General features: G+C 45.1%; 1 protein-coding gene across 2 annotated transcripts in view; it reads left to right on the top strand.

The window, feature by feature from the left end:
- The first annotated feature begins 2,493 nt into the window (after positions 1 to 2,493).
- LOC117356516 (myb-like protein Q) overlaps positions 2,494 to 26,388 on the top strand; it is a 50,384-nt gene continuing 26,489 nt past the window's right edge. Inside the window, exons 1-4 of one of the 2 annotated variants that reach the window (XM_033935804.1) lie at positions 2,494 to 3,015; positions 17,048 to 17,200; positions 20,626 to 20,676; positions 23,830 to 23,880. In XM_033935804.1, coding sequence (XP_033791695.1) covers positions 2,694 to 3,015; positions 17,048 to 17,200; positions 20,626 to 20,676; positions 23,830 to 23,880 — 577 coding nt within the window. In that variant the 5' untranslated portion in view covers positions 2,494 to 2,693. The remainder of the gene's footprint in view (positions 3,016 to 17,047; positions 17,201 to 20,625; positions 20,677 to 23,829; positions 23,881 to 26,388) is intronic. The other variant, XM_033935812.1, reaches the window with a different exon arrangement.

The following is a 26,388-nucleotide window of genomic DNA, read 5'->3' as shown; positions in this document are numbered from 1 at the left end:
TCTTTATAAATGATCTGGACATAGGTACAACGAGCAAGATGATTAAATTTGCGGATGATACGAAGTTATTCAGAGTAGTGAAGATGCAGGGGGATTGCGAAGATCTGCAACGTGACATAATCAAGCTCAAGGAATGGGCATCAACATGGCAGATGAGGTTCAACGTGGATAAGTGTAAAGTGATGCATGTCGGTAACAAAAATCTCATGCACGAATACAGGATGTCTGGGGTGGTACTTGGAGAGACCTCCCAGGAAAGGGACTTGGGAGTTCTGATCGACAAGTCGATGAAGCTGTCCACGCAATGTGCGGCGGCTGCAAAAAGGGCAAACAGAATGCTAGGAATGATAAAGAAGGGGATCACGAACAGATCAGAGAAGGTTATCATGTCGCTGTACCGGCCATGGTGCACCCTCACCTGGAGTACTGCGTTCAGCACTGATTGCCGTACATGAAGAAGGACACGGTACTATTCGAAAGGGTCCAGAGAAGAGCGACTAAGATGGTTAAGGGGTTGGAGGAACTACCGTACAGCGACAGATTAGAGAAACTGGGCCTCTTCTCCCTTGAACAGAGGAGAATGAGAGGGCACTCTTTAAAGTTGAAAGGGGATAGATTCCATACAAACGTAAGGAAATTCTTCTTCACCCAGAGAGTGGTAGAAAACTGGAACGCTCTTCTGGAATCTGTCATAGGGGAAAACACCCTCCAGGGATTCAAGACAAAATTAGACAAGTTCCTGCTGAACAAGAACGTGCACTGTTAGGGCTAGTCTTGGTTAGGGTGCTGGTCTTTGATCTGAGGGCCGCCACATGAGCGGACTGCTGGGCATGATGGACTACTGGTCTGACCCAGCAGCGGCAATTCTTATGTTCTTATGAGTGCCCTTGGGATGGATCCCTAAGTGACGGGCTGGTTCAAGAACTGGTTGAGTGGAAGGCGACAGAGGGTAGTGATCAATGGAGATCGCTCTGAGGAAAGGGAGGTTACCAGTGGTGTGCCTCAAGGTTCTGTTCTTTTTAACATGTTTATAAACAATATAGCTGAAGGGCTGTTGGGTAAGATTTTCCTCTTTGCGGATGATACCAAAATCTGCAATAGAGTAGACCTCCCGGATGGGGTGAATAACGTTGGAAGATCGCTCCTGCCTTGCTTCACCGCTACACCACTAGGGCTTCAAAGGTAAGTTGTGGAAGTGGGAGGGAGGCTGCTTGTTTGGAGACTTGAGAATAAGCGAATTCACAAATCCCAAAACTGCGAATATGGAGGGAGACCTGTCTTCTCATTTCTAGGTGCCTTAAAACGTAGGCAGTTCATGCAATGCATAACCTTAAACCAAACCAAACCTTAGTTTGCATACCGTCCTCTCCACAATCGTAGAGCTTGGCACGGTTTACAGGAGTTGGGAGAGAAAGGAACTCCAATGAAGGTCCAAGGATAAAGTATGAAGAATATTTGGAGGGCTTGGTATGCCAGAGATGGAGGAAGTATTACATTTTTTGAGAAAAGCCAGGTTTTCAGATGTTTGCGGAAAAGTTGGAGAGAGCTCAGGTTCCGAAGAGGGGAGGAAAGGTTGTTCCAGAGCTCGGTGATTCTGAACCTTAACCAACAGCACATGGGTTACTGGTTTTTCAGTGAGAGCGGTTGAGATGGTATAATCTTATGATTTTTAAGATGTTTAAATCCTGAAATGTGCAGGTGATACTGCCTTGGATAGAGGCCGATTAAAAATGTCTTAAATAAACTGAGCAAAGCCTATCAGATGTCTTCACCTGCTGGAGTTTGGAACATAGTCATTCTAAAACCGCTTTCAAGACTATCAGTCCTTCCTACACAGGTTTGTGATGCAGATGGTGAACAGGAAATCTCTAGTGCAAGAGGAAACCATGTGTCAGACCCGACTTCTCTCATGCCCCAATTCTGCGGCTGCTTGAGCCCCCACCCCCCACTGTGCCCATTTCAATTGCAAAGTTGGCTCCTGTTTTCCGACAAGACTAACTAATCGGGAGATGATTAAGAAAAGAGGCCGGGGGAGGCATGAGTCACCCCTAGTGCTACGCTTGCGAAGGAGGGGCGGGCGGGGGTGACAGGAGGCTGAGCCCAGAGGCTCGGAGCTTCTTGCCGGCACCTAGGGCTGGGGGCTGGAGTCTGTTGATTCGCTCGGGGGGGGGGGAGTCCCTCCCTCCCTCCCTCCCACCCACCTAGTGCTGCAGGGCTCAGAGCTTCTTGCCGGCACCTAGTGCTGGGGGCTGGAGCCTGTTGATTCGCTCGGGGGGGGGGAGTCCCTCCCTCCCTCCCACCCACCTAGTGCTGCAGGGCTCAGAGCTTCTTGCCGGCACCTAGTGCTGGGGGCTGGAGCCTGTTGATTCGCTCGGGGGGGGGGGGAGTCCCTCCCTCCCTCCCTCCCACCCACCTAGTGCTGCAGGGCTCAGAGCTTCTTGCCGGCACCTAGTGCTGGGGGCTGGAGCCTGTTGATTCGCTCGGGGGGGGGGAGTCCCTCCCTCCCTCCCACCCACCTAGTGCTGCAGGGCTCAGAGCTTCTTGCCGGCACCTAGTGCTGGGGGCTGGAGCCTGTTGATTGAGTCCCTCCCACCTAGTGCTGCTTGAGCCAAGGTGCGGACGGAGGAACTGCCATCCCGCACTCGTTACAGGCGGGGAGAAGGAGTCGCCCGCCTAGTGCTACACGTCGGGCCATGATGTCCGGCTTGAACCGCTGGCTGCCGAAGGAGGTCCGGATCCTGCTGGGGACCGTCCGCCGCTCCCCCAGCGTCATCCAGCTGATGTCTTCCAGCAACCAGCCCAACGAGGACCTGTGGCGGGACATCAGCAACCAGCTGGCCGAGCTGGGCTACCAGCGAAGCCCGGACCAGTGCCGGGGCAAGTGGAAGGTGCTGAAGAAGCAGCTCTTCAGGGCGATGGAGGACCAGAACCCCGTCTCCTTTCCCTACTACAACAAGATGGAGGGCATCTGGGTCAAGGCAGGGAAACCCCTGTTCCGGGAGCGACGGATCTCAGGTAGGGGGAGGGGCCGATTGCCTCTGGATTTGGGCTCCATCTGATGGAAGATCCATTGAGCCCAGGGCAGCGAGGGGTTGTGGGTTCAAACCCCCACACTGCTCCTTGTCATGCTGAGCAACTCACTTAATCCCCATTGTGACCCAGGACAGATAGGGAAAATACTTGGAAGTACTTTTAGTGTGGTTTTCCCACCCCCCTTTCCACAAAATTATTTTCCTCAAGCCACTTCATTTGGCTCTCTACCATTTCCATATACACTTCATTTCTTTTGTAGTTTCTTAGAATCTCTCTTCCCCGCCTGGAAGCTCTGTTCTTTGGCTAAGTCACTCCTATCTGTACCCTTCTCCTACACTACCAGCTCCAGATTCACTTCCTGCTCTCTTGCTCCACCATAAGCCTGGAATCGACTACTCTGACTCCCACCCTATTCGGATCCAAGCTAAAAGCCCAAATTCTTATTCACCTGCTCTGTCATTTTATTCACTCCCATAATAAATCAAACTCCCTAATGCCTTATTTGTCCTCTGACTTTACTTCAGCACTGTGCATTAATCCATGCAAGAGGAAGTCCCTGATCAGTAGAGCTTACAATCGAATCAACAGACAAACACGACAAGTAGGGGTTGGGGAGTTTCTCAGTTACTTCAATACTTCCTATACCATCCATCAACTATAATATCAGAGTAGCAATTCTATATAGGGGCACTCAGATGTATGCACCCCCAATGCAGTGCCTCTTATGCCAGGTGTAAATGGGCACACCGAAGGGCAGAAAGCAACAAACACAACTTACAGTACTCTATAATTTGTGTGTATTTTCAACACACTCACCCATGTTCTGTCTACGTGTATACACCCCTTGCAATCCTTATAATATGGTGCTTAGGTTAATTGCGTAAGTAGTGAGTAAAATAATGGAAATGCTTCTTAAGCTGAGGACAGGGCCCAAGGTAGGTCTTGATTTCTTTGACTGGGAGTCCAGTTGGATATGGGAGGGGTGCTAGATATGGTGTACATGGATTTTAGCAAAGCCGTTGATACGGTGCCGCATAGGTGGCTAATAAATGGAGTGCCCTTTGTATGGGACCTAAAGTGAAGGACTAGATATAGTGCCAGCACATACAGCTGGTGTATAGTAACATAGTAACATAGTAGATGACGGCAGATAAAGACCCGAATGGTCCATCCAGTCTGCCCAACCTGATTCAATTTAAATTTATTTTATTTTATTTTTTTTTATTTTATTTTATTTTATTTTTTTCTTCTTAGCTATTTCTGGGCGAGAATCCAAAGCTTTACCCGGTACTGTGCTTGGGTTCCAACTGCCGAAATCTCTGTTAAGACTTACTCCAGCCCATCTACACCCTCCCGGCCATTGAAGCCCTCCCCTGCCCATCCTCCGCCAAACGGCCATACACAGACATGGGGACACATAGGGACAAGAGACTGAGGGCTTCCCGTTTACACTTAATAATTCGTGGTAGGTTGTTTTGGTTCGGCTGCCTCTGTTTTCGGGTCAGGGGAGACTTGTTGTTTTTGCTTTTTGGGTTTTTGTATTGTCCATTGTAGATGTAAACATCCTGTGTATATACATTGTGGCAGGGACTCCCAGCTGACGCCTTTTGGGCCCACAGCGTCCCCACCTGACCAAGCGATTCAATGTGTGACTTTGCTGTCTGTCCCTTCCAGCAACAAAAGAAAACATCATTATTTTGAATGAAAACTCTGGCTTTATTTTTCTGGGTTTCATTCACCCACAAAAGAATCAGGTTTGTCAGGATTTACAGCTTTCAGGATAATGTCCAAACACAAAAGGAAAAAAACCCCACCTTTTTATAATCCACAAGAACTGGACTGGCACAGTATTATCCCTCCTCCTAGGGATCAGGATTCTGGAAGGTTTCTTATCACTTGTAAGCACTAAAAAACAAACAAACAAACAAAAAACCAACCAATTTTCAGAGAGGAAGAACAAGTTGTCCCAATACCAAAATCTCAACATAAACTTCTGCAACTGACCTCTCTCTCTCTGTTAAACAGCCCCTCCCAACGAGCAAAACATTTAGCCCTGGGCTCACACTGCTCTAGGGGACAAAACTCGGCAAGACAAAACCTTCAGAGAAAAAAAACTTCTGACCTGTTCCAGGCTGTCCACTAAAGCTCCACGGACTCAGCCTAGAACATCTCAGCTCTCGAGTTCTACCCCAGCTCCTCCTCCTCTGCTCCTGGAAAAGGGCTCACTCCATCTATGCCCCTCCCCCTTGATTAACTCAGGTGCAGGTTTGCTAAGCTGGATGCTTCCTGGCCAGAGCACATTCTTGCCTTTTCTTAAAGGGCCAGATTTAAAAGGAGCAGCACAGAAAAATATATTTTCTTTTTGGGCTGGGCTGTCCTGGCTCTGATTCTGGGCACAGGGGTAGGACTAACATAGGCTGGATCTTGATCAAGGTCCATTATCTCAGGGTCTGGGAAGCGCAGCACAGAGTCCCTGCCACAATATATATTTATTTATCTATAATAATAAAACGCTAAGCGCGCATGCGCACTCTCGCCGCATGTTCCCTGAGATCTCTGTCGGGCTGTGGCGGTAGGCGTGCGCATGTGCGCCAGACAAGCACTGCTCTCCACCTTGCGGCTGCAGAAACAGCTCCACACTCGTGGCTCGCCTTCGTTCGGGAGCCGGCAAAGAAGAGCTCTCCCCAATCGGAAAAGGTACAGCACAGATCGGGAGGGAGGCTGCGGTGGCCTTCCTATTTCAGTGGCCGCATGTGGCGTATGCCATTACCCGGCCACCCTGGATCGCCATCTCGGCGGCGGCGGCAGCACAGATGGAGGAGCGAGCGAGGCTGGGGAGGGAGGGGGAGCGGCGAACGGAAGATTCAAATCCGCCCATTCGCCTCTGAAGTTGATTTACAGCTGGGGAGGTGGAGGAGAAGCGAGCTGGTCCCAAAGAAATCGCCGTCATACGAGCATCGTCTTTGGGACAGGGAAACACAGCAGAAGTGACTTGATTAATTTCAAGGTAATGTAGGCGAAACACCACGACGTGCAATCTCTCACCAAGCAGTCCTATGGGGGCAAAGACCTAGACCAACTGCTTTCGCCCACTACATACGAGGAATTCAGGAAACGCCTAAAAACATACCTGTTCCAGAAATACCTAAACAATTGACCCGCTCTCCCTCTCCCTCCCCCTCCCTATTCCACCTGAACTTACAGCACTGTTATAAATATAATCTATCTTCATCTTATCGTAACTTTACGTTGCTATTTATCCCCAACAGGTCCTGTCGGACATTACCTATTAAAATGTACATATTACATTTTCGCTCAGCAAATTGTATTTCTATACTATTGCCTCCTGAGGTCTCTGATCTCTGTATTTCCTCTGAATATCTACTTATTGTATTTCGCTGAATGTCCAGCACTCTTGATTGTAAACCGCCTAGAAGTCGCAAGATTGTGGCGGTATAGAAGAATAAAGTTATTATTATTATTATTAATAATAATTTATTTCCTTCAGCATGATCCTTTATATTATTTGCAATTTAATTAGAAGCCATTCATCTGTTTATAAATGAAATGGATAGCATCAAACATTTCCACAGTTTGACGAAGGTATTTAAAAAAAAAAAAATCAATTTGCAGCACTTTGTAAACAGAGAAGCTCAATTGGCTTTTGTGTGTCGAGCATCCCCCATGAACCCAACAAACCAAGCGCCGGAGCCCTCAAAATCCATACAGCTAAGTCGCTTCTTTTTGCAATACCTGGGCTCCTTCAGCTGTTGCACAAGCCGACCTTAGCAGATGGCGTTTCTGCTTTGTAGATGCTGTGGAGGGCGACCCATTGTTATTAGGGCAGGGGTGTCCAATGTCGGTCCTCGAGGGCCGCAGTCCAGTCGGGTTTTCAGGATTTCCCCAATGAATATGCATGAGATCTATTTGCATGCACTGCTTTCAATGCATATTCATTGGGGAAATCCTGAAAACCCGACTGGATTGCGGCCCTCGAGGACCGACATTGGACACCCCTGTATTAGGGGATCTTTAACCCACCTGTTCAGACATGCAGCCCCCCCTCTCATCCCCTTTTTCATGAATTGCACAAAAATGTCCAAAAATCAAATTTAATTATTGAACGCCTCAGTCCAGGGTCGGCTCGAGTGTCTCAAAAGATCAGCGGGGGACTTAAGAGCAAAATAAATATTCCCACTCCAGAGTTTGGTCGGGACCCGTGCTGATCGATCCGTGCGGCCGCCCGGGCATTTCTCTCAGTCAGCTAGAGAAATTTAAGTATACCACACAGAAGAACAAATCCTGTGGTCTTGATGTTATGGAAATTGGGACTCTGATTGATGTTTTAGGATAGGTTTTGTGAAAAGCGTATTGCCTCTTTTAGATATAAATCCTTGTGAGAGGCACAGGAATTTTTTAAAAATGTAATTCATAAAGGCAGAGAAAATCTGACTAGCATGTTTCCTGTTCTTTGCTTTTGTGGTTTAGCAGTGAAAGCAGAGGGGTAGGGTAAGAACATAAGAATATAAGAACTGCCATCTCTGGATCAGACCTTCAGTCCATCAAGTAAGAACATAAGAAGTTGCCTCCGCTGAGGCAGACCAGAGGTCCATCTCGCCCAGCGGTCCGCTCCCGCGGCGGCCCATCAGGCCTATTGCCTGAGCAGTGGTCCCTGACTATTTCTATAACCTACCTGTACTCCTATCCCTATAACCTACCTCTACTCCTATCTGTACCCCTCAATCCCTTTGTCCTCTAGGAACCTATCCAAACCTTCTTTGAAGTCCGGCAATCCGCACACGCAGAGGCCCAGCCAGGTGTACACCTGGCATAATTTTAGTCACCCATATCCCTCTATGCCTCTCGTAAGCAGATGTGCATCTAGAATGGTGGATTCCGCAATGACCTTCTCTGGGAGAGCATTCCAGGTGTCCACCACTCGTTGAAAGAAAGGGGAAGTAGATAAATTAATTATGGATGCACAAGAGCAGAAAATATAAAAAGGAAATAGAGAGGTTGATTTTTATAAGTAAGCTTAAAGAAAGATTTGAACAGCTTTAATACTAAAGAAGAGATCGTACAGAAGGTGTGTGTTTGAAACAGTGATTGCATAATGAATGAATATACCCTTCCCCATCCTTATTCGCGGGGGTAAGAGATGCCATGGGCCTGTCCTATACTTTCCTTGCTTCCACCAGCTCTAAGGGCAGACTATTCCATGCATCTACCACCCTTTCTGTAAAAAAGTATTTCCTCAGATTACTCCGTAGCCCATCACCTCTTAATTTCATCCTGTGCCCTCTTATTCCAGAGCTTCCTTTCAAATGAAAGCAACTCGACTCATGCACATTTATATTGTGTAGGTATTTAAACGACTATCATATCTCCCCTCTCCCACCTTTCCTTCAAAGTATTCAGATTGAGATCTTTAAGTCTGTCCCCAAACACCTTATCACGAAGACCACACACCATTTTAGTAGCCTTCCTCTGGACCGACTCCATCCTTTTTATATCTTTTTGAAGATACAGCCTCCAGAATTGTACACAATATTCTAAATGAGGTCTCACCAGAGTCTTATACAGAGGCATCAATACCTCCTTTTTCCTACTGGCCAAACCTCTCCCTTTGCAACCTAGCATCCTTCTAGCTTTCGCCATCACCTTCTCAGCCTGTTTGGCCACCTTAAGATCATCACATACAATCACTCCCAAGTCCCGCTCTTCTGTCATGCACATAAGTTCTTCACCCCCTAAACTGTACCGTTCTCTCAGGTTTTTGCAGGCCAAATGCATGACCTTGCATTTCTTAGCATTAAATTTTAACTGCCAAATTTCAGACCATTCTTCAAGCTTCACCAGGTCTTTCTTCATGTTATTCACACCATCCGGCATGTCTACTCTATTAACTAAACTAAACTAAACTAAGCCTTAGGTTTATATTCCGCATCTTCTCCACTGAAGTGGAGCTCGACACGGTTTACAGAGTTTAAAAAATATGGGAAGAGAGAAGAGAAAGAGTTTACAAAGCATAAAAAGAGGGGATGTAATCAGGAGAAGAGATTATTACATGCTAGAGAAAAGCCAGGTTTTCAGTTGTTTTCGGAATAGTTGGAGGGAGTCCAGGTTCCGCAGCGGGACAGTGAGGTCGTTCCAGAGGCCGGTGATTTTGGAGAGGAGGGATCTACCCAGTTTACCTGCGTGGAGGATGCCGTGTAGAGAGGGGAAGGATAGTTTATGTCTGTGGGCAGATCTGGTGGTAGTTGGTGTCGGGGCGAGGAAGGATAGAGGGATTAGGGGCAGAAGGATGCCGTGAATGATCTTGAAAGCCAGGCAGGAGCATTTGAAATGAATTCTGGAAAGTACTGGGAGCCGGATGTTATGTTAACTATCTTGTAATTTCTCTGGATATGCCCAGACCAATTCTTTTGTGATCTGCCTTGAACCAAAAGTTAGTGGCGGAATAGAAGATACTAATGTAATGTAATTTTGCCTGACACTGACATCAGCCTTATCGTTCTGTAGTAGGGCTAGTTCATAGAGTTATGGCACCCTGAGCCAACTTCGATGATGGTGCTCCGACCCCTAAACTTAAGCTTTCTCTCGTTCTCTTTCAAGACCCTAGTCCAGCGTTGCGTCCTCTTTTCTAGAGCTGCCTCCCTCCTTCCTCTGCGACCCTCTAAACCACATATGTCAAACCCAAGGCCTGTGGGCTGAATTCGGCCCGCCAGGTCTTTTTATATGGCCCGTGGCAATGCTCCCAAACTTCCCCTTTTCACAGGCCAGTGTGTCCTCCCTCCCGCGCCTGTCCGACGTTGCCGTCACGCCAGAAAGTCTGTTGGCTTCAGCAGCAATCCGGCAATGTTGTCCGTGGCTCCCCTCCTGCCTTTCGTCCACTGCGGTCCACCCAGGCGGAAACAGGAAGTTGCGCATCATTGGAGACAGACCGCAGCTGGCGAAAAGCAGGAGGGGAGCCACAGACAACACTGCTTAATCACTGAGGCCAGCAGACTCCTTAGCTTGGCGGCGACATCAGACCGGCGCTGGAGGGAAAGACACGCCGGGCTGTGAGGAGAGAGGAATCGACACTGGAGGAAAAGGCAAGCTGGGCTGTGAGGAGAGCGAGATGAAAGGAGAGAGGTTGGACCTGGGGTATTGTGGAGGAAGAGGGAAAAAGATACTTGAAGGGAGAACTGTTGGGAAGAGAAAAGAAGAAATGGTGGACCTTGGGGGAAGGAGGGAGGTAGGCAGACAGGGGGAGAGATGGGATGGTGGGCAGTTAGGAAGAGAGAGAAGTTGGATCTGGATGTGGATCTGGAAGGGAGGGAGAAATGTTAGGCCTGGGGCTGGAAGGTGGAGAGAGATGCAGCATCTCTCTTTTTTTTTTTTTTCCCTTCCATCTCATTGTTCAGCATCAAGGGGGGAGGGAAGAAGAACAACAGAAAAGAAAGGGAGCAAAATGTTGGATCAAGAGGAGAGAGAAGGAGAGATAGAAGGAAATAGGAGGCTGGGAAAGGAGTGAGATGGGAAATAGGAGGGCTACAGAATAAGAGAAGATGGAAAATTGATAGGTAGCTGAAAATTTAAGAAGGAGAAGGATGAGAAAGGGCAAGATGTGAGTGGACAGAGGCTGAAAAGAAAAAAAGGAGAAAAGTTGAAAGGGAAAAAGCAATATGTTGGAGACAGGGACCGGAGCAAGAAAGAAGAGGAGAAAAAAAAATGGACAGCAGACACTGGAAAGAGAATTAGAAGATAGACAAAATCAGAAAGAGAAACTGGGACCAAAAGCAAAACAACCAGACAACAAAAGGTAGAAAAAAATTTACTTTCTATTTTGTGATTACAATATGTCAGATTTGAAATATGTATCCTGCCAGAGCTGGTGTTAGACAGCAAGCGTGAACTAGGACCTAAAAGAGAGGAAAAGTCTTTTTTATTTATTTTGTAGCTGGCGTGGGGTTGAAGAGGTTGCATCCCTATACTTTTACTAAGACTAACCCCCTCCTTTGCTGGCGCGCAGCGTGGGCAAGTTGCAGCTCTACTCTCTAGAGGAGCGCAGGGAGAGGGGTGACATGATTGAGACATTTAAGTACGTCACAGGTCGCGTCGAGGTGGAAAACGACATATTCTTTCCTAAGGGACCTTCAGTCACAAGGGGGCACCCGCTCAAGCTCAGAGGAAGGAGATTTGGTGGTGACACCAGGAAGTATTTCTTTACAGAAAGGGTGGTGGATCACTGGAACAAACTACCGGTGCCACTAGCGTGCTCGACTTTAAGAATAAATGGGACATCCACGTGGGATCTCTACTTGGGTCGAGCAGCACTCTGACTTAATGGGGTGGGACAGTAGAGTGGGCAGACTTGGTGGGCTGTAGCCCTTTTCTGCCGTCATCTTTCTATGTTTCTATGGGTTTTTGCGCCAGCGGTGGTGATTGATCTGACGCTCACAGAAGTCCTGTGAGCGTCCCACGCTATGCGTCAGCAAAGGAGGAGGTAAGTATCTTAATAAAAAATCCGGCCCACAACCTAGCCTGTGTTTTAGGTTTCAGCCCCTTATGTGATTTGAGTTTGACACCCCTGGTCTAAACATTACCTTCTTGCCAGTAGCAATATCATGTACAGCAAGCTGCTTCAACCAGCCCTGGGTCTTCTCTCTATGCTGTGTCCAACTTTATTGCATTAAGTTGTTATACAATCAATAAAAATAGTCCAAAAGTTAGCATGTTATGTTGGCCTTTTATATGTTTAAGCCCGTTACATTAACGGGTGCTAGAATAGATGTGTTTGCCTGCCTTTCTTTCTTTTTTGCTCTCTCTCTCCTTGGTCGCTTTCTGTCTGTCTTTCTTTCTGTCTCTCTCTTTCCTCGGTTGTCCACCATCACCCCTTGCCTGCTCCCCCTGTCCAGCAGTAGCCCTTCTCCCTTCCTTTTACCTTCCCCATGTCCAGCAGCAGCCCTTCTCGCTTCATTTTACCTCCCCCCTATCCAGCAGCACATATTCCCTGCTCCCCCTGTTCAGCAGTAGGCCTTCTCCCTTCCTTTTACCTCCCCCTGTCCAGCAGCTGCCCTTCTCCCTTCCTTTTACCTCCCCCCTGTCCAGCAGCACCCCTTACCTGATCCCCCTGTCCAGTAGTACCCCTACTCCTTTCCCTGCTCCCCCTGTCTAGCATCCCTAGCCCAGGCATCCTCGGGGCTTTTGCTAGGCCGGCCCATCTCAGTTGGGTTGGCTCAGTTGACCCGTTTAGTAACTTTGAGTTTACGCCCAGCAGTGTCTACGGTGAGCTGTCAAAGCTCAAGGTTAACAAAGCAATGGGGCCGGACAACCTGCACCCCAGGGTGCTTAGGGAGCTGAGTGATGTCTTGGCGGAGCCACTGTCCGCGCTCTTCAACCTCTCCCTTAGTACAGGCAGCGTCCTGTTGGACTGGAGGACGGCTAACGTCATTCCACTCCACAAGAAAGGCTCAAAGATGGAGACAGCAAACTACAGACCAGTGAGTCTAACATCGATAGTGAGCAAACTAATGGAAACTCTAATCAAACACCAATTAGATAAGATCCTGGATGAGGAGAATCTACGGGATTCCCGACAACATGGATTTACTAAGGGGAGATCCTGCCAATCCAACCTGATCAGCTTCTTTGACTGGGTAACGGGGAAGCTGGATATTGGGGAGTCCCTGGACATCGTGTACCTGGACTTTAGCAAAGCATTCGATAGCGTACCACACCGCAGGTTACTGAGCAAGATGAGTTCTATAGGATTAGGTAACACATTGACGAAATGGGTTGGGAGCTGGCTTGGAGGTAGGCTCCAAAGGGTGGTGGTGAATGGCACCCCCTCCGAAATGACGGAGGTGATTAGTGGAGTACCACAGGGCTCAGTCTTGGGCTCAATCCTATTCAACATCTTTATAAGAGACTTGGCAGAAGGGCTTCGAGGTAAAATAACATTATTCGCCGATGACGCCAAACTGAGTAATGTAGTGGGCAAATGCACAACAGACGAAGATTCAGTGCCCGACAACATGATGCACGACCTACTCCTACTGGAGCGATGGTCTAGGACATGGCAACTCAACTTCAATGCCAAAAAATGCAAAGTTATGCACCTGGGCAGCCAGAATCCATGCAAGTCTTATACCCTTAATGGCGAGATCCTAGCAAAAACGGTAGCAGAACGAGACTTGGGGGTAATCGTCAGTGAGGACATGAAGTCTGCCAATCAAGTGGAGCATGCTTCGTCCAAGGCAAGACAAATCATGGGCTGCATACGAAGGGGTTTCGTCAGTCGTAAGGCGGAAGTCATTATGCCATTGTATAGATCCATGGTGAGGCCCCACCTAGAATACTGTGTGCAATTCTGGAGGCCGCATTATCGCAAGGATGTGCTGAGACTGGAGTCGGTGCAAAGAATGGCCACCCGGATGGTCTCGGGACTCAAGGATCTACCATACGAAAAACGGCTTTACAAATTACAGCTATACTCGCTCGAGGAGCGCAGAGAGAGGGGGGACATGATCGAGACGTTCAAGTATCTTACGGGCCGCATCGAGGTGGAAGAAGATATCTTCTTTTTCAAGGGTCCCACGACAACAAGAGGGCATCTGTTGAAAATCAGGGGCGGGAAACTACGAGGTGACACCAGGAAATTCTTTTTCACTGAAAGAGTGGTTGATCGCTGGAATAGTCTTCCACTACAGGTGATTGAGGCCAGCAGCGTGCCTGATTTTAAGGCCAAATGGGATCGGCACATGGGATCTCTTCACAGGGCAAAGGTAGGGGAGGGACATTAAGGTGGGCAGACTAGATGGGCTGTGGGCCCTTATCTGCCGTCTATTTCTATGTTTCTATGTTTCTATCTCGCATTATTGAAGTGGGCTGGCCTAGCAAATGCCCCACGGCTGCTGCTTTTGCTGGTCTGGTGGTGAGAAGAGGCGTCCCGGCAGCGGCAGCGCAGGAGTCAAACCGCCACCACCGTTGAAATCGTTGCACGCACCGTAAGCCTTTGCAAGCCATCACACACGCCTCAAGCTGCTGCACGCACCACAAATAGAATACAGCCACGGAAGCACACAGCACGGTGGTAGGGATTACGGCATGGTATGTGCGCATGCGCGCTTAAGGTTTTATTATAGAGGATTTGATAGTGGGACAGTTCTTTCTTGTTCCACTTTCTGTTCTCATTCGCACGCTTTATATTATATAAGCATTGCTTTTGATGACCCTCAGAAACACCACCTGAGACTCATATCATTCATTGTCTTAGGCTTTAAGTGCTGTCTCCTCATTGGGGCATATTATATAAGCACTACTCTCTCAATCTATATTTTAATAAATCAATCAATAGTTCAGCTCTGAATTATATTAACATGACAAATGACTTATCTTATATGTGGTCGTCGTTTCAGGGATAGCTTGGCCGACATGTTTCACCAAACGGCTTTTTCAAGGCTGTACATCCCTTAACAAGGCTCCATGCTACTCTGTTCAACCACGGTTTATGATAACAGAAAGTGGAAGAAGAAAAAATTGTCCCACTATCAAATTAATATATTGAATGCTCTCATTACTAAAAGAGGCTGATATTAGTAGATTGCCTTTTATGCGTGGCATACCCCTCCCCCAGATTTAATGGTACTGAGCACTCTCCTTTCAGAAATTATATAAAGCTTGACTCTTTATTATAAGCTGCCTTCTAGCTTAAAGAAATAGCAGTTATTCTATAAACTTGGCTGGCTGGAGTCTCCCATGGATTCCTTAGTTCCTTCCAAAATAATCCCATTATTCTGTTTTTCCTATTATAGTGGTCTCTGTTTTATAATCTCTCCCCAGCCATCACAATGGCCACATGCTATTGCTTTCTCTTGAATCCAGCTGACATGAATCCTAAGTCTGGCCACTTGGTGGTGCTGTTGAGCATTGGCCAAGAGACTCTCCTACCCCAGCAGAGGCTGCACCTTAGCGTGGCAGGACAGAGCCCTAACCTCTGAGCCACTGGACCATCCCTTACACATTGGTGCTGATATTGGCTTGAATCTGCTGACAACCAACAAGCTCTGTCAATCTACCAATTGGGATTCAGGAAATCCCATAGTACCAAAACAGTCGCATTAGACATTATTGATGATTGTTGGAAATTCCTCGATCAGGGAGAAGATGCTCTGCTTGTTCTCCTTGATCTCAGCGCCACCTTCGGTACCATAGACCACACTCTCCTCCTCTCCAGACTGACCGACATTGGTATCGGAGGCACAACATTATGCTGGTTCTTCTCATTCCTAAAGAACAGAGTGTACTACTAGAAGCAGATCTGTCATGTCCCAAACCACTCAAACATGACATACCTCGAAGCGCCCTACTGTCGCCACTGCTCTTCAACTTATATATCAAACCAGTGCTTGACATTGCATCAAACGGCATCATGATCCACTCATTCGCAGATGATATTCAACTCTACTTCCCACTAGGTAAGTATCAGGACACCCAAATAAAAAAAACTACAATGCTTCCTTTCCAAAATCAAACACTGGATGACAACAAACAAACTTCAATTAAATGCATCCAAAACCAAACTACTCTGGATTCGCAATAAAAGCTGCACCCACCCTCGCTCACTCATCTGGGATAATTCGACCCTCAACGCTAAGGATCAAGTATGCAGCCTTGGAATCACTCTAGATGCAGACCTATTGCTAATGAGTCATGTCTCACAGTAGTATCAACCTCCTTCTACTACCTGTGCCATCTACAGAAAATTTGTCCTTACTTCTCTGGAGAGTTCACCCAACTGCTCTACGCCTATGTCTTATGCATTGACTATTGCAAAGCGCTACTAGTTGGTCTAACTGCAACTAACCTACGAAGATTGCAACGTGTGCAAAATGCATTATGAGTTGGATAACCTGGACAAACCTGGACATACTGAACTACCTGGTGGAGAAATACCTTGTGTATGTTGGACACTACAGCCATTTTAACACATATTTTCTCACAGTCTAAAGCAGCCTTTCTTTACAAGCTAACCAGATGGAACAGCATGTACTTCGCTAGTCTATGAAAATGATACTCTTGCTGGCCTAGTTCTTGTCTTCCTAAGGAGGATACTTCACCTACTGAACAACCTAACCATTTGTGACCCCGTCGCTCCAGTTCTGTCTGTTGTACACCGGCTATTCATCCGGAAATGTTGCACCTTTAAAGCTCTTACACTAGCTTTCAAATTCTTTGACAGAATGATTGCATCCTACATGGCATAACAACTAGCAATCTATATCCCCCAACTGACCCCTGAGATCACAAACCGAAAGAAAATTGTAAACCCCACCAGAATGCTCCCTCCTTCTGAGAAACGCCTGCAAACACTCCTACTCACACTTCCTACCCAAATTATGGAACACAATCCCGCCAACCATCAGATCACAGACAAATCTACTACACTACAGGAAGGCGGTAAAGACCCACCGTTTTACCTGACTCTCTTAAAGACACCCTAACCTCTACTTCTACCCCAGCAAAGTTATACTATCTCACTGTATGTGCCTTCTACTTTTCTTATAGCTGTAACTAAATCTCTATGCACGCACCCGATTCCAAACTTTGCAAGATCTTGTCTCCCACCACATGTACCTACACCAAGAATGCCTCAAATGCATTGGTCCTATGCAACAAATCTATTGCATTTCTAGCTGCTATACATACATTGCCTTACTGTTTGCCTTGCTACTGTACTCAACCCCCCTAAACATTTATTCAGTCCTACACGCAATACATAGAAATTGTGTCACTGTTGCCGTTCCTCCTTTCAATCTGTTGTTCTGTATATCTGCTATATGTGAATTTGTAACTTGTTGCTAACCTTCCACTGTGTTTGTAAAATTATAACCCGTTCTGGGCTCTTCTGGGAGGATGGGCTAGAAATCCGACTAAATTAAATTTAAAAAAAAATGCTCTCTCTAAGTGCTTTTCATTGAAACCTACAGATTTAAGAGGCTCTTAATGATTTATCATTGCTCTACAGTTCTGCTTCTAAATAACAAGAACCAAGTGGTCAACACAGAGCCACAAGAAACCAGTTCCAATAAGAGGTCAGACACAATTTCGATTCCAAAAAGGACAGACAGTGAGAGATCGTGGTCCGATGAGGAGCAGCCTTCTACTAGTAATGAGCAAGGTGAGCAGATGTAGCTAGAAAGGGAGCACAGGTAGTGAACTGAGTGTAAGAATAGCCTTCCTGGGTCAGACCAATGGTCCATCAAGCCCAGTAGCCCATTCTCACGGTGGCCAATCCAGGTCCCTAATACTGGCCAAAACCCAAGGAGTACCAACATTCCATGCTACTGATCCAGGGCAAGCAAAGGCTTCCCCCATGTCTTTTTCAATAACAGACTATGGACTTTTCCTCCAGGAACTTGTCCAAACCTATAAGAACATAAGAATAGGATCATGCATATGGTAAGTGGTGCACATCTACTGGGTAAGAATAGTCATGCATAGTCAGCTTTACAATTAACAGAAAGAGAAACCAGCGGATGAGAAAAGAGCCCCTTCCACCCTTTGGTGGGAGATGAATAATTCACACTCCCCGTCTTTCTTTGCCAAAACCTGGAATTGTCCTCTAAGGGAGAGGAGAAGATAGTGGTTGGCATGGTTTGGCAGACTAGATAGGCCATACGGTCTTAAACTGCCTTCATTTTTCTGTGCCTTTGTTTCTATTAGACTCTTTCATGGAGCCTCTAGAGAAAATAAACAGAGAAAAATGAAGGCAGATAAAGACCATATGGCCTACCTAATCATGAGTATTACATTAGCGATTTCTATTCCGCCGTTACCTTGCATTTCAAGGCGGATTACAGAAGAATTGTCATGATGCTACGAAATACATTTGGTGGATTACAAGAGAATTGTCAAGATACTAGTAAATGCCTAATGAGTGGTTTGAATATTTTTTTATTTGCTATGTAGATAGTGTTGTGGGTAAAGCTTGGGGCGGGTCTGGTTCTGTTATAAAGGTTTATGTTTAAATGTGTTTATTCATTTTAACGTGCAAAAAACGACAACCAGAATAAACAATACAGAATACAGACATATTTGCACAAAATCAGAATCATCCCTCCCAACCCCCCAACCCCCAACATAACCCCAAACATAAAATCCCTGGAGAAAAAAAAAAATTAGGAGTTCAATAGTCCTGTTATAAAGGTTTCATGTATTTTTTGAAGAGTAGGGTTTTTGCTTCTTTTTTGAAGGTTTTGTAGTCTGTGGTATCGCAAACTGTGTGCCGCAGCACACCAGTATGCCTCCTGAGATTTCTGGTACGCCGCGACACACTGGCAAGGAGGAGAGTCGTCCATGCCAGCTGCCTGTCTAAAGGACGTGCATCTCATGGCGAGAGACATGTCCTGCCAGCGCAGCTGACTCTCCTCCTGGCCGGCGTCTCTCCTCTTCTCCCCACACCTGCAATGGCGGGGTTGTGGCCAGACGGGCCTCCACGCATGCGTGACATCATCGCATTGACTTCTGGTGCCTTCCGGCCAGGGCACTGGTTTTAGTGTGCCGCCGGCCGGAAAAGTTTGCGAGACACTGGTGTAGTGGTTACAGCTTCAGCACCCTGAGGTTGTAAGTTCAAACTCTACGCTGCTCCCTGTGACCCTGAGCAAGTCACTTAATCCTTCACTGCCTCAGGTACATTTAGATAGATTTTGAGCCCACCGGGACAGACAGGGAAAATGCTTGAAGTACCTGTATGTGAATTGCTTTGAGTGTGGTTTTAAAATTACAAAAAGGCGGTATACAAGTTAATTTCCCTTTCTTCTCCCTTAGAGATTCAGAATGACACGGTGGCGGTTACCCGCGGCTAGCCGCGTTTAGCTGCGGGTAAGCCGCCAAAACGGTGACCAAAAAAAATGGTCACCGCAAGTTCGGGGACAAGGCCATTCACCGCCCCGTGGAGCGACGAATGGTAGCACGGGGCGGTGAACAATCTTAAACGCGCGGTAACCGAGCGTTCGAACCGGCAGCCCACTCTCTCCCGCCGGCCATCCATGTATCTCCCTCCCTCCTTTTCCTTTACCTTTTCTTCTTAAAATGGCGTATTTCTATAAGGCTACGAGCTGTATTACAGCCGGAGCCTTGAAGTCGCGTTGCCTTGCCTGCTGGTAAACGTCTCCTCTGACGCAACTTCCTGTTTCCGGTTGCATCGGAGGAGACTTCTAGCAGGCAACCCGACGCGACTTCAAGGCTCCGGCTGTAATACAGCTCGTAGCCTTATAGAAATCGCCATTTTAAGAAGAAAAGGTAAGGGAAAAGGAGGGAAATGCACGGCTGGCCGGCGGGAGGGAGCTGCTGGACCGCGTGAAGGGTGCTGGGGGTGGGGGGATGGAGAGGAGAAGCGCTGAAGATGGGAACGGGGCCGGGGCGGTGAAAGAGGCAGCGGGGCGGTGAAGGGGACGGCAGAGACGGGGACGGGGCGGTGACGGGAACAGAATTTTTCCCCGTGTCATTCTCTAATTCAATCTGCTATCTTCGACCACAGACTACAAAACCTTCAAGAAAGAAACTAAAACCCTACTCTTCAAAAAAAAACAAAACATAAAACCTATATAACAAGACCAGTTCCTTCCCAAACTCCACCCCTCACTCTCTAACCCCTTTCCAATCTAAAAAGTTTTTAACTACCCAAAACGTATCACCTCAAGTTCCCGACAATTTCTCAGGTAATTCATATGTAATCCCTATGACAATTCTCATGTAAAGCTACAATTCTTGTAACCTCCTGGTAAATCTTATGTAATCCGCCTTGAACTGCAAGGTAATGGCGGAATAGAAATCACTAATGTAATGTAATGTTCCCAGCTTTCAATTCAGGTACACTTGTCATCTCTACCACCTCCATCCAAGCATTTACCATCCTTTCTGTAAAAAAGTATTTTCTGAGGTTATTCCTGAGTCTGTCCCCTTTCGCCTTCATCCTGGGCCTCCTCAGTCCAGAGTTTCCTTTCAAGTGAAAGAGACTCACCTCATGTGAGCTGATAATTCGGAGGGAACCAGACATTAAGGATTAGAGAAAAATTGGCTCCAAGTTACACGCTGCATATGGTATAGTACTTAGAGCCCCTTCCAAGCATCTCTGGATTGCGCATGCTCCGTCCCCAGCACGCCCCCCAAATAGTTGGTTTTAAATTTGGCGCTAATTGGTTATTTTCAGTGGCATTAAACAGTTAAGTGCAGCTGAAAATGACAAATTAGCCCAGAACAGGCGATTTAACCATCCAGGAGCCAGTTAAATCGTGCTGAATATCTATCCTATGGTGCAATATGTCCTCTGCACCTGTGAGCTTACAATGTAAGGGCTTTGTAAAAGGGGCCCTAAGTAAGTACCTGATACAATGGGAGATAAAATAATTTCCCCAATGTTTGTGGTGGAAATGGGATCCGATTCCTAGTTTCACACGTTCTCAGCCCAGATCACCAGAATTGTAGATTTTGCTTTGTTGTACCACATCTCGTGTGATCTGATAAAGTGTGCAGTCAAGTTGAAAATAAATAAAGACATTGTCCTGTGTGAATTTAAATCTTGCTTTTCTGCTTTCCTTCCAGGGCAAAGAGCTAATAACCTCCTGGACTGGCCGAAGTCACCCACCCCTCCATGTGAGATCTCTTTTCTTCCCCTCCCCAATGTCGCCTTTTTACAAATACTCAGAGTTATCTTTTTACAACTGATTCTCAAATACATCTCTGCCACTCTCACTTTCATTTTGAAATACGCTCTTTATTTCATTTTGAGTTCCATGTGTAGGGATTTCCCCGGACATGTTCTGCTTTTGAGGACATATCCGGGGGTCCGGACGGCTTTGCAAACCTTGGCACTTTAGGTCTTGAAAAGCTTCCAACAAATCACCGTCAGGCAGGAAGGCATCCTCGCATGTGCGGCGTGGATGCCACACGATGACATCATGCACTTGTGACATCATCGTGTCGCATCTGCACATGCCGTCCTGCCCAACGAGAACAGGCAGTGTAGGGGGGGCAGGGAAGGGACTAGGGCATAACAGGGCAAAGATGGGTGGAACTGGGTGGGCCTGGGGGTCCGGATTTTCTGTTTGGAAAACCTGACTTGGCTAAGTGTCCAGAAACTAGGCCCCATTTCTGGCCCTTAATGTGCAGCAGTTTTTCTGTCTCGAGACCAGCTCTTGTAATGTAATGTAGTCTTTAGATTCCACTAAGTCTCAAAAAAGGTTTATAGCAGATCTCAGGTCACCAGGAAAGTAAGATTTGTCACAAATTGACTTGCAGACTTTGCTTACATTTTATCCAAATTTGCCGTACCTGATAAAGTGTGCAATCAAGTTGAAAATAAATAAAGACATCGGGGTCCTTTTATCAAGGCGCGGTAGGGGTTTAATGCATGGAATATCGCGCATTAAACCGCCTGCTGCCCTAGTCGCTAACACTTCCATTGACCAGGCCTTAGTTTTTTTGCTTGCCGCGGGGGTTAGCGCATGATGAAATGTCTGACACGCTAACCCCCGCTAGAGCGGCTTGATAAAAGGACCCCATTGCAATGTGTGAATTAAAATCATGCTTTTCAACACTCTTTTCACGGAAAAGAACGAATGGTCCCCTTCCGGGTGAGATCTCTTCTCTCGCCTTCTTGCAAATATTAGTCATCATCTTATAAGAACATAAAAATATAAGAAGTTGCCTCCACTGGGTCAGACCAGAGGTCCATCGCGCCCAGCAGTCCACACCTGCTGCGGCCCATCAGGCCCATGACCTGTAATGTGATCCTTCTCTAAGCCCTTTGATCCTTCTATCTATACTCTATGTATAACCTATCTCTACCTCTATCTGTATCCCTCAATCCCCCTGTCGTTCAGGAATTTATCCAATCCTTCTTTGAACCCCCATAGTGTTCTCTGTCCTATCACAACCTCCGGAAGCGCATTCCAGGTGTCCACCACCCTCTGTGTAAAAAAGAACTTCCTAGCATTGGTTCTAAAATTGTCCCCTTTCAGTTTCTCCGAGTGCCCCCTTGTGCTTGTGGTTCCCAATAATCTGAAGAATCTGTTCCTTTCTACCTTCTCTAAGCCTTTCAGGATCTTGAAAGTCTCTATCATGTCTCCTCTTTTCAAGGGAGAAGAGCCCCAGCCTTCCCAGCCTGTCTGCGTATGAAAGGTTTTCCATACCTTTTATCATTTTCGTCGCTCTTCTCTGGACCCTTTCAAGTATCGCCATGTCCTTCTTGAGGTACGGTCACCAATACTGGACACAGTACTCCAGATGGGGGGTGCACCATCGCACAATACAGCGTCATGATTCTCATCTCTGTCACTCTTACTGTCATTTTAATCTCTCTGTGCCCTATTTGTAGATAGTAAATGATGATGTTTACTCTGAAATTTCCTGTCAAATGTTGTGTCTCAGAGGGGAAAATTTTTCTTTTTTACCAAACAACTGTGGCTAAAGAGAGGGGGTTCAACAGTGGTACCTGCAGTTTAAGGAACCGGCTCCTGAGGGTTGTTTTTCTTCCGTCCTAATGATATATCTATAATTTTTCTTCTTTCTGATCTTGGATCATATACATATAATTGGTAGACTAATATTCATTTCCTAGTATGATTGGCCGTGCGTAGACCCACCAATCTTTTTCTCTGTGTATTATTTTATTACATTTCTAATCTGTATTCAAGAAGATTTACTTGTTTATATTTTGAAAATTTTAATAATAAAATTAGAAAAAAGATAGTAAGTGATGGCAGATGAAGACCTCTATGGTCCATCCATATGTGAATGGCATTGTAATGTAATGTAATGTAATTTATTTCTTATATACCGCTAAACTCCGTTAGGATTCTAAGCGGTTTACAGAAAAAATCAGACAATAGGGTGCATTAAAATTATAAGTAAAATAGGTACTTAGATATTCCCTTACTGTCCCGAAGGCTCACAATCTAACTAAAGTACCTAGAAAAATGACAATTAGTAGAGAAATAGAGATAGAGGAGAAAAGTAAGAAAATAAAGATACTAATAAGACTACAATGATCTAAAGGACTTTGAAAGGTTGAAAAAAGAGGGGAGATAGGAAATAGAAGTAGGAGGGAGAACCGTTGAAACTATAGAATTCTGGGGAAATTTAAATGAAATTTAAATAATAAAGTAGGAAACAAAAACCAAGTGGCAAAACAATGAATGAGATTTAAAAATAAAATATCATAAACTAAAAAAGAAAGTGAAAAAAACCAAACAAACAGTCAAGACTGAAGTCCAGCTTGAAATGACTTCACTGCTTTGGCTGCAAAACTTCTCCAGATGTCATCCGATCCTTGTCAGCAAACCGGAAGCCCCAAATCCAGTGTCTCCGGTCATCAACTCGTCTAAGATGTTCACTCTCTCCTCCTGCATGTCAAATTCGGACATTGCTTAATAATCCGTTACATAAAGTCAACATAAAAAAGAAGGAAGCCAGATACCAAACAATTATTTTTATCTTTGCATGTACTATGTCTAATTTCAGGGTGACCTAGTTGCAATACCCGAAAGCTGTTAATTTTTGGATTCTTCTCCAGAATGAAGTTATAAATGTGTGTGGACCATAAAAGTCTCTGCACAATGCCATCTTTTTGCTTAACTGAGACTGCAAGCACTCGTCCCATAACTGAACAACTTATCCAAGTCTTCAGTTTTCCTATGTTACTATTGCTATTGTACCACATTTTGCCAGACTTTTGTCATCAAGTTGAAATAAATGAATATTTTGTCATGTGTGAATTGAAATTTTTCTTCTCAAATCTCTCTCCAGGGCAAAGGAGTGAAGACCACCTGGATTGGCAGAGATCACCCACCCTTCCAGGTAAGACCTCTATGAAATTCTATTAGTGCCACTGCTGGCCACTTCCTATCTTCGTGGCAGTAGCCATCGTCAGTTGCGTTCTTCTTTCTGGCCAGTGTCAGCTTCCTTTCTTTCTGTGGCTGGAAGGATGAGCCCTGCATGCCACCTCATCTCTGCACCCTCCAACTCTGCAAGCATTTTAAAACCTCTCTCTGGTACATCCCTGCTGCCGATCTCACTACGTACGAGAGCAGTGATGACCCAGGAGTTTAGAAAATTTCCATGTGCCTTAAAATTTGCCAGCGTGACCCAACAGAATATCATCACAGGTCCATATTCAGAGAACTTTATTGGCATGATGGTTTTATATCTGTAGCCCTGGTCCCTTCACACGGCCACCCCGCAGGCTCACAGAAAGATGAATTTCACAGGTCACAACTGCATAGTCTCTCTCGAGCTTGGGCGTAGGCCGGGACCGGATAACAGCGCTAGGCTGGAGGACTTGTAATCCCGTGTCTCAATCTCCACCCATTCAGATCAGGCATAGTGTCCTAACTAAAAGAAATGTATTTGATATACTGCTTAAACATAGGTGTTAAACGGTTTACAATACTAAATATAAGCATTGAGCTACTCTCTCTGTCCCGAATGGACTCACAATCTAAGAAGACATCACTAACATTACGGAGATATATAATAAGAGGGAGGAAAAGAAAGTACCCCTTGGAAAGTAAAGAACATTTAAAGGCAAAGAAAAAAAAAAAACCCTTAAGATCCAAGAAAATGAGATTTATAGTTACATTATAAGAAAAAAAATAGAATAGTTAAGCTAACAATCTAAATTTTATAAATATCAATAGCAGGAAAACAAGAAGATTAAAAATTAAACTAAAGTAAATTCTAGACATTTTATAGTTCTGAGTTTCATTCCGGCTCAACAGACAGAACAAATGCCTCAGTTTATCATCCAAGAAAGGCTGGTGCCAGATACAATATATAGCTAGACGTTCATTAATGAACTTTGGATGGATTTAAGGGTAAACTAGATGCCCATCTCCCTTGAGAAGCATACAGTGATATGGGGACTAAAACTATGCCAGGGTACACCGGACCTGATGGACCCAGGGTCTGATCCGGAGATGGTAATTCTTATGTTCTTATGTTCTAATAGGTTTCAGTAGTTTCCGGAAGGAGGAGTAAGTTATTCCCTCGAAGAAGTCGTGAAGGCTCTTTTGATTTCAAATTGGTCATGGAATGATGGTCTTAGAGTTCTACTGGGTTGATATTTGATTAGTTTATTTTGTAGATAATCGGGAAGTAAAAGATGCCAGGCTTTGAAAACTATTGATAACAAGAAAAATTGGAAGGGACGATGATACTTATTTAAGGAGCTGTTTTGCACATAATATTACTTATATTTAGGAAGTTTTTGTAGGCATTTGTACACTTTAGATGTATACGGTTTAGTTGATTTAATACATACATACTTACATTTTTTAGTTAATTAATTGAAGGTTTTTCACATGCACCTTATGCACTTTAAAAAAAGTTTTTTCAAGCTATAAATTCATTGAATTTCCAAAAGAACTCTTTAAATTTATATGAATATATCACATTAACATGAATTAATATTTTAAACCTCTTATCTATTTGTCCTATTTCATTCATCATATAAAATAATACATATTATAATAATATCAAAATTAGTTATCAAAAATAATACATATTTTAATAAGATTAAAATCAGTTATAATAAATTCAGTGATAATAATTTTATTAGGGAATAAAGTGTTAATAAATTTATCAGGGAATAAAATTTAAAATTAAGTAGTTGAATAATAAAAAATTGTTCGGTAGGGGGTGGTGGACATAGGTGATTATAACAATATACAAGACAGGAACCTGTAATGGTATACATCATAAGAGCTTCCAAAGACTGGTCTGTATAATTTATGATATGTCCACCATTTTTGCTTTAAATATTTAATAGGAATTGTGATTCAGTATTAATACTTTTTACACATATAGTCTTTGGAAACTATCGATCTAAAAACTTTATTTATTAGATGCTATGATGGCTTCGATACAGTTATGAGCATAGTCAGAATTGATTTGTGTAACAAGTATCATCTTCCCTTCCAATTTTTCTTGTTATCAATTATTTGATGATAACAGGGATGATATATATTTAAGGCCTTATTACACATAGGCTTTGAAAACTAGGCAAAGTAGCTTGAATTCAATCCACGTAATCATAGGCAGAATCGGAGTAATATGGTCGCAGATGTGATCCCCTGTTAAGAGTCTAGTTGCAGTATTTTGAATTAGCTGTAGGCGTGATAGACCCTAGAAATAACGTGTTACAGTAATCTAAGCGTCTAGTAATGAAAGCAAGAGTTAGTTTTGTTAGATTGTTTACTGAGAGCGTGGGTTTTAGTTGCCGCAATAGTCTTAGATGGTAGAAACATTATTTGCGGAGTGAAGCTTAATTCAGAGCTACAACGCATTCCTAGAGATGCAACTGAACAA

The sequence above is a fragment of the Geotrypetes seraphini genome, chromosome 1 (assembly GCF_902459505.1).
Source record: "Geotrypetes seraphini chromosome 1, aGeoSer1.1, whole genome shotgun sequence".
NCBI lineage: Eukaryota > Metazoa > Chordata > Amphibia > Gymnophiona > Dermophiidae > Geotrypetes > Geotrypetes seraphini.
The sequence above is the reverse complement of the archived record's forward strand: the minus strand, read 5'-3'. Positions and strand labels throughout refer to the sequence as shown.